General features: G+C 38.5%; 1 protein-coding gene across 1 annotated transcript; it reads left to right on the forward strand.

Annotated features, from left to right (window-relative positions):
* The first annotated feature begins 6,121 nt into the window (after positions 1-6,121).
* Positions 6,122-8,303, forward strand: LOC147637758 (protein neprosin-like). The gene is made up of 6 exons (XM_086799038.1): positions 6,122-6,352; positions 6,486-6,572; positions 6,786-7,007; positions 7,118-7,291; positions 7,620-7,766; positions 7,920-8,303. Exons 1-6 carry the CDS (start codon positions 6,122-6,124, stop codon positions 8,301-8,303), a joined length of 1,245 nt encoding a protein of 414 aa, XP_086655164.1.
* The last annotated feature ends 697 nt before the right edge of the window (positions 8,304-9,000 follow it).

The following is a 9,000-nucleotide window of genomic DNA, read 5'->3' on the forward strand; positions in this document are numbered from 1 at the left end:
ATGCTCATTAGAGTACAATAGAGAGAGAGTTAGAGAGTTGCCATAGCTTGAGAGCTCAAGAGCTTCACTCAATAGCTTATGAGAATGGCCAAAAATGTACTCTTTCTTTAGCTAACATCTCTTTTATAGAGATGTCACTAACCCTAACCCTAGGCCTCTTTCACACATGGGTGGACAACCCCATAAGTGAGCCTTGCTTAATACACTTAGAACTCTTTAGAACCCACATTGGCCTAAAACAATTTACATTGCACTTCGGCACAAAAATATAAAAAAATTATGTGCGTCTTTATGTTCCCATGGCTACAATCCCGCTCTCTCGCATTAATTGCTTCCGGCCTCCTTCCATAATCTGTGTTCCCGTGAGTGTTCCCGTGGAACAACCATTGCACATCAAGAATGAACATTCAAATTACCTAAATCCTACGTTTATGATATCTTGTATAGTTTCACAATAATCGAGAATAAGAAGATTTGTATCACTTGAACTAGCCATTACTCCATAATCAAAAGTTTTGCTTCTCTTATCTATATGCTCCACATGAAAGTGATGACCATGCGGCCATAATGCTTAAATTTAACGATACTATAGCAATTTTACTATCATTAATATGTTAAGAAAAGCTATTATTAATATGCCAAGAACAACAAAACATTTCTTCAAATGGGACATGTACTTGCTTACATGCCAATTGCATCCTTTGGCAAACTCCATCTCTCTCTCATTGAATCCTTTACCATTATCCCTTGATTGCCTAAGAGTATCTTCTAGCCACCTAAGTGATATATTATTGAGGAGAAGTGCGAGCTCTAGTGGGTATGGAAGATCCCTATGAAACTTCTTCTAGCATTTGTTCTTTCCACTTATCCTCCTTTGTACCTATTAATCCACTTTTTTCATTTTTTAGAAGGATTTAAGATACATAACTTGTTTACCATTTCTTGTAATAATTCATTCATCTTATGAGTGATCCCATTTTGTTATGGAACCTGTTCAACTACTTGCTTATAATTTTTTTTGTGACAAAGTCAAGGCATATGAGGATCTATTTGGCTAAGAAACCATGAGATATATACCATGATTCTTGGTGTTGTGAGGCTCCAATTTACTTGTTTATGGAAACTGCATCTAACCTTAGTTAGAGAAGAAATAAAGAAAAACTAAATAAGAAAAGGTTTCAATAAATTTGAAGCCTCTTCATACACAAGACCATGTGCAATCTCCACATAAAGATCAAAATAAAACATGCCGTCATCATCTAGCAACATCATATAGCATCATCGTGATATAAAACAACAACTTTAAACCATAAAAGTGAAATGATTCAAATCATACACAAGACATACTTCTCATTCTTAAATGCATCCATTATCACATGGTTTTTTATAGAAGACAAGTTCATTCTCTACAAGAGCTAAATTCGCTCGACCACCCTTGAGCTCCAGACAACCAAAAACTCCATGCAATGGAGAGCTAAGAAGTTGTAGATCTTAAATGTGTGTTAGTACACTTAGGACCAGTGAGTCCTGCAGTTCTCACCTAGGTCTCCCATCATAATGGTAACCTATCTCACTCTGCAAAGTGGGCTTCCATAGAAGCATGTGTTCTACCATAGTAGAGAGCTCATTAACCACCATAGTGGATTAACAATATGCAAGCTGACCGCATAGAGATTTTTAGATGCAATTACAATGCTTCATATAAGTTTATATCATACTAAGAAAACCCCATTAAAAAATATCAAAATAATCAAAGGACATGTACGTCTCTAGTCCAATAACGCAATGAATTTTGTCAAACCAAGCCAATTTCCTTCCATATGCATAGTGGCTAGTTCATTCTAGCTTTGAATTCTTCTTGTCCTTTTCCTTCCAAATATAAGAACTCTATTCCCTAACCTTCAAGCTCTTCTTGGTTTAGCTTACGTTATCTTTTAGGGTAATCTCCTCTCATGAGTAAAGACGGACTTTGATTTTCCTCATTATCATGGATTTGGAGTGGTGCACACTCTTGTTCATATGTATGGAATTTCATCCCACACATCATGTCACTAGGGCAACTCATCATGTTCGGATACTCTTTAGTCCCCCTCTTTTACTTAGGGCTTGCCTTGCTCTGGGTCTTTAAATCCACTTCCATAATATAACTTCACCAAGCATATAACTTTAAGGACTTGATATTACATTCTAAGCTTTCTTGATCCCACTTGACTAGGTTCACAAGGTTCACTTTAATTCCAATACTTAATTCTAGTTATTATGAAGTTTTTATAGCATTTACAATCCTTTAAATATCCCAAGAACGGATACTCATAATGTTTCCTAGAACTATAAATATGTCCTCTAAATTCCCTCTTTCATTTACATGCAAGTAAAGTTTGAATGATCCTTCACTAATCCTTATGAAGGCTTAAACCTTGTTCAATTTAAGCTCCTAGAATCATACTTATGTGCTTAATCACTCTTAAAAGAAATCTCCTCTCAACATGCAAGGCTTAAACCTTGTTCAATTTAAGCTCCTAGAATCATACTTCTTATGTGCTTAATCACTCTTAAAAGAAATCTCCTCTCAACATGCAAGATAAGTCAAAAGATATAGCTTCAATAATTATCTCAGTGTAGCATGATTGGACCCTTCCTAATCTCTAATTTTATAGCTTGATCTGTGTAAATTTTTAGTTAAATAAACATTTCATATGTTCCTTCAAAGTCCCATGGTAATCCCCAAAAGACAGGGTCAAAAAATCATTCTTCTAGCTATGATATTCATCATATGGTGTGTGCGTTTAAGTTTCTATACTTCACAAGAAACCCACATTTTTCCCTTTTTCTCCCAACATGGAAAATGCCCCTGTTAGCTTAAGGTTCCCATGTCCTTTATTATCACACATACTTTCGACACAACTCCCAAAACCACTACACATAAAAAACTGGAAAACATTCTACCTTCAACTCCTAAGAGAGAGGGAGGGTGTTCCTCTCCATACTTCATGATGGTAGACATGTGGGCCTCTTAGACATTCTGTACACATACATGTGCTACCAGCTCCCCTTGGCTTGTGCACTATCATGGCCTTGATTTTTGGATGCTTCTTGGGATTCCATTGCCTTGTAATTGGTGCTCTTGGTTCTCTTAGTTGGCAAGTTTGGTTACCTTCTAGGTGGACTCTCTAGGCTTGGTGGTTGTGGTGATTTATTCTCCCAATTCTTTTACCAAGAAATTTCCCACAAAATCTTAGTAGCATCTCCCCCCTTATTTAAAAAAATATTGCCCCCTCTATCGACTGTAGCTCTTCATGATTAAATAAGAAAAATTACCCCCTCTATCGAGTGTAGCCCCTCATGATTAAATAAGAGTTTTATTTTTTGATGATCTTTTATGGTGAGCTTATAAGGTCATTGGACATGTTTCATTTGATTTTAGTATAAACATGACCATATTCAGGATGAGTTTTCATCAAGTATGGCCAATTTAGGTTTTGGGCCTAGGGGCCTCCACAAACCTGACAAGGCACCCATTATGGTGGTACACTGACTTGTCAAGCCCCCAAGCCCAAAACTTAAAATAGCCATAACTTGCTCAAAACTCATCAGAATATGGTCATGTTTATACTCAAATTGAGTGGGATGGCAATAACTTGCTCAAAACTCATCAGAATATGGTCATGTTTATACGCAAATCAACTTGAATATGGTCAAGTTATGATAAGTATGAAAGTATGTTATAAAAATATTTGGATGCAAGTTATGTGTAGTATAATTTATCGGGTGTTTTAAAGAAAGAACTTTTGTCTAGGTCCTAGTAGGGAAACCTAATTTGAATAGTCTATATGGCCAAAGGCTATTGGCTAGTAGCATCGAGCCCGCATGTGTAAATGTCGCAAGACCAAATCTATATTGTTTTCAAGGCTTGGGCGATTGGGGGATAGCATAATGGTTAGTGTAGATGATTGCTTTATGTGAGGCTTAATTCCTATTTGGGGCCATATAAGTGTGTAGGTCGCGCACATTAATCATTAGTATACCACAAGTCACTACTTTTCTGTAATAATATCCTTGTGGGCTTGGAATTGTATTGTTTTCAAGGCTTGGCAGTGATTGGGGGATAGCCCAATGGTTAGTTTAGATGAGTGCTATGCATAAGGCTCTATTCTTATTTGGGACCATATTATTAACCAATAGAGTGTAGGTACACATTAATCATTAGTATACCACGAGACACTAATTTTTTGTAAACCAATATGGTTTACAATATTTTTGTGGGCTTGAGAATTTTCAAGAGCCAACACTAGTGCAAAAAGTGTTCTCCCATCACTAAGAAAAAATGTGAACAAATGTCCAATATATCATTAACCATTCTTCAATGTAGGCGAGCACATTTTCATTGTTCAATATAGATTTTGGTATACCGTTTGTGCACTTGGCAACATCCCCCACACAAAATCTAGAATGAGCACACCGACATTTATGCTAAGCCCCTTTTTTAAAAAAAAACACCATTTAATGTGTATTTCACCGTGAGGGCTCAGGGATGGACAAGAGTACCCTCGAGGTTGGGCGGGGGGACATTTATATAGTGTAAAGGCCCTAAGAGAGAGGGAGGGTGTTCCTCTCCACACTTCATGATGGTATACATGTGGGCCTCTTAGGCATTGTGTGCACATACATGTGCTACCAGCTCCCCTTGGCTTGTGCACTATCATGGCCTTGATTTTTGGATACTTCTTGGGATTCCATTGCCTTGTAATTGGTGCTCTTGGTTCTCTTGGTTGGCAAGTTTGGTTACCTTCTAGGTGGACTCTCTAGGCTTGGTGGTTGTGGTGATTTATTCTCCCAATTCTTTTACCAAGAAATTTCCTACAAAATCTTAGTAGCATCTCCCCCCTTATTTAAAAAAATATTGCCCCCTCTATCGAGTGTAGCTCTTCATGATTAAATAAGAAAAATTACCCCCTCTATCGAGTGTAGCCCCTCATGATTAAATAAGGGTTTTATTTTTTGATGATCTTTTATGGCGAGCTTATAAGGTCATTGGACATGTTTCATTTGATTTTAGTATAAACATGACCATATTCAGGATGAGTTTTCAGCAAGTTATGGCCAATTTAGGTTTTGGGCCTAGGGGCCTCCACAAACTCGACAGGGCACCCATAATGGTGGTACTGACTTGTCAATCCCCCAGGCCCAAAACTTAAAATAGCCATAACTTGCGCAAAACTCATCGGAATATGGTCATGTTTATACTCAAATTGAGTGGAATGACAATAACTTGCTCAGAACTCATCAGAATATGGTCATGTTTATACGCAAATCAACTTGAATATGGTCAAGTTATGATAAGTGGATGCAAGTTATGTGTAGTATAATTTATCGGGTGTTTTGAAGAAAGAACTTTTGTCTAGGTCCTAGTAGGAAAACCTAATTTGAATAGTCTATATGGCCAAAGGCTGTTGGCTAGTAGCACCGAGCCCACATGTGCAAATGTTGCAAGACCAAATCTATATTCACTACTTTTCTATAAACCATGGTTTATAATGTCCTTGTGGTCTTGGAATTGTATTGTTTTCAAGGCTTGGCAGTGATTGGGGGATAGCCCGATGGTTAGTCTAGATGAGTGCTATGCATAAGGCTCTATTCTTATTTGGGACCATATTATTAACCAATAGTGTGTAGGTGCACATTAATCATTAGTATACCACGAGACACTAATTTTTTGTAAACCAATATGGTTTACAATATTTTTGTGGGCTTGAAAATTTTCAAGAGCCAACACTAGTGCAAAAATTTTCCCCCACCATGCCTTACACCCCACAAAATCTAGAATGAGCACACCGAAATTTATGCTAAGCCCCTTCAAAAAAAAAAACACCATTTAATGTGTATTTCACCGTAGGGCTCAGGGATGGACAAGGGAGACTCAGTACCCTCGAGGTCTTTTTTTTGCGGGGGGGCGGGGAAAACATTTCCATAGTGTAAAGGCCCTAAGATTTCTCCCAATGGATGCCGATAGTTAGTAGTACCGACTACGCGCAGTCCGAATCTTTACAAGGTTTCTGGACAATAGTATGACGGTGGTGATGAGAATAAGGCAAGGTTTATATTATAGACACTGCACAATAATATGACGGTGGTGATGATGACTTTGCGAGGGCGCAATGACAGACATCTATCGGCCAGCGACGTCCTCTTGAGCATTTTAGTATTGTCTAGTTTCTTCGTGCATGTTGTGCGAGGAAGAAGTCTTACAGCCGATCAAGTAAGAGACTCGCTAAGTGGGTACACCAGGGAGGATGTCGCCAAAGCGCATCTGCAACTCCGCGAGCTTATCAAACCATCGGTTCGGAGCATCCAGGTGGACGAAATTATCTCATTAATTAGGTCAATGCAGTAATTAATATAGATCAAATCATCAATTACTTTGATTCGGTGCGTTTATTGATCATATAAACGTCGATGCATGTTATGTTGTCTTGTGAACCCTACAGAGTCCCGATGGAGACATCATTGATTGCGTGTTGCGGGAGAAGCAGCCTGCGTTAGATCACCCGTTGTTAAGAAACCATACTATCCAGGTCAATTATTCTCTCTCTTTTTAGCTAGCTAAGCACCTTAGATTCAATCATGCGTACTGTTAAAAGCTCCTTAAGATTTAGTATATCGACGTATTATTAGGTTAACAGAGATTATTGCATACACTAACAGGAATTCCCGAGCTTTTCTCCCGATGCAATTAAACGCAATCCACATATTATTAGGTTAACAGAGATTGCTGCACATACTAACAGGAATTCCCGAGCTCTACTCCCGATGGAATTAAACGCAATCCTGAGATGGATAATTATCCGCCAGTTTTGATCGCGGGTGCGCAGCTTTGGCATCTCAATGGCATCTGTCCAATTGGAACCGTGGCAATACGAAGACCTTCTTTGCTGTATATTCTCAAGTCCCGTAGAGTCGTGCATTGTAAACAGAAGCGCTTCTCACGAGATTTTACAGGAAACATCGAGGTCAGTTAAATAATCAAATCTCGTGCTTGATTAATTTCAAGTCGATTAGGATAATGATTGAGTCCAGCTTAAGCCCATAATTTTTTTAAAGGAAGTACATGTATTTGCAGTTTGCCAAGGCCGTGTATTCCCACGGCCAACCCATATTTGGAGCCTCCGCATCACTCAGCATATGGAATCCTCACGTTGAGAATATAGCTTCTGAGATGAGCGCGGTCGACGTGTGGCTGACTGCTGGATCCGCCTTAGACAACACCCTCAACACGGTCGAAACTGGATGGTCGGTAAGCTCACTAGCCTCAAACCTTTGCATACATATTGAGACCTTCAGGGGGTCCCTAATTAACATCTAATGTGATTTCTTATCCCCTAAACATCTAACATCAAATCTAAAAATTACTGTACTAATAAGCTGTGGAACAGTCCTTATAAGACATTATTCTAACACTTCTCCATGTTAGGTGAACCCTGAACTCTATGGCGATAACTACACCCGCCTTTCCACCTACTAGACGGTGGGTTATAAATCTTTGATGGGATCAAGTGATTCAAAATCCTCATGTACAAGAATTGCTTCCTTCTCATGTTTCGTTTCACTTCGCATGCATGCAGAAGGACTTCTATGTAGACACAGGATGTTTTGATCTCACCTGCCCAGGCTTCGTCCATGTGGCATTTCAAATTGCCATAGGTGCAACCATATTCCCTACTTCTACCGATAAAGGCCATCTAGTTGATGTCTCTTTTCGTATTTGGCAGGTGAGGTTATTGATAAATCAATCAAATTGGATTCTCCTTGAGATAAATGTTGAGCCATAATGCATTTTTTTATGTACAGTACACATTTGGATATGTTGAGCTCATTGACTAATAACTCATTGTGATATATGCCTATGCTGACGTTGCTTGTAGGATCTTGTAACTCATAATTGGTGGCTAGCATATGGCACAATTGATGTGGGATATTGGCCATCAGAATTATTTACAAATCTAGCACAATATGCAGACACAGCTAGTATTGGAGGATCGGTGATCAACTCGAAAGTTGGAGGAGTACATACTACTACTGAGATGGGCAATGGAAACTTTCCTAGCGAGGGTGTGGATGTTGCAGCTACTTATGCCCACTCCCTGCAGGTGATGACTTCACCAAATATACTCACAGATGCAAGGGCAAGTGATGTCGTGCTCGTCACTTCTGACCCTGACTGCTACAATATACAAACTACCACTCATGCTGCTATGGGCACCACGGTAGTCCTCGGAGGGCCGGCACATGGCCCTGGTTGTCCATGATCCTCACTTCATGCCCTCTAGTTCTGCATAAACCCATATCGTGCACACCAGCTCATGCATAAACATCCCATGGTGGGAGTTGCATCATGGGAAGGACACTGATATTTTTGGATATTGACATTTTCTGATGTTTTCTGTCATGAGTTGAAAAGTGATCCATTGATTGAAAAACTTTTGGTTCTTGTTTTAGTTGTCAAATATTGCATGTTTTATAGTATATTTATGATCAGCATCCAAAGTATGCATGTATGTATACTTTGTGATTATCTAACATCCAAAGTATGCATCGAGTCTTTACATGTTTTATGTGAAGGCATTATAGCCTACTTATAATTAGGCTTGATTTTAAGTATACATACTTGTGATTATCTAATATCGTAAGTATGCATCGAGTCTTTACTTGTTTTATGTGAAGGCATTATAGTTTACTTATGATTAGGCTTGATTTTTGTTAGATGTTTTACCTATAATTTCTCAATGGTTTTTAGTAGACAAATTAAATTTCATATGCACATCACAAAATACACTATCTTTTTTTCCCAAAAATCATGATATGCACATCACAAAATACACTATCGTTTTTCTCCCAAAAATTATGATTTCTAACGAGCAAGGCAGTGCCCATCAAAAACCAAGCATTAATCTTATGGTGTCAACACCCGAGTATATGCATACTTATGATTGTAAGCATCCTACA

Source organism: Cibotium barometz, chromosome 6 (genome assembly GCF_041138505.1).
Source record: "Cibotium barometz isolate CiBa-2024 chromosome 6, ASM4113850v1, whole genome shotgun sequence".
NCBI classification, from domain to species: domain Eukaryota; kingdom Viridiplantae; phylum Streptophyta; class Polypodiopsida; order Cyatheales; family Cibotiaceae; genus Cibotium; species Cibotium barometz.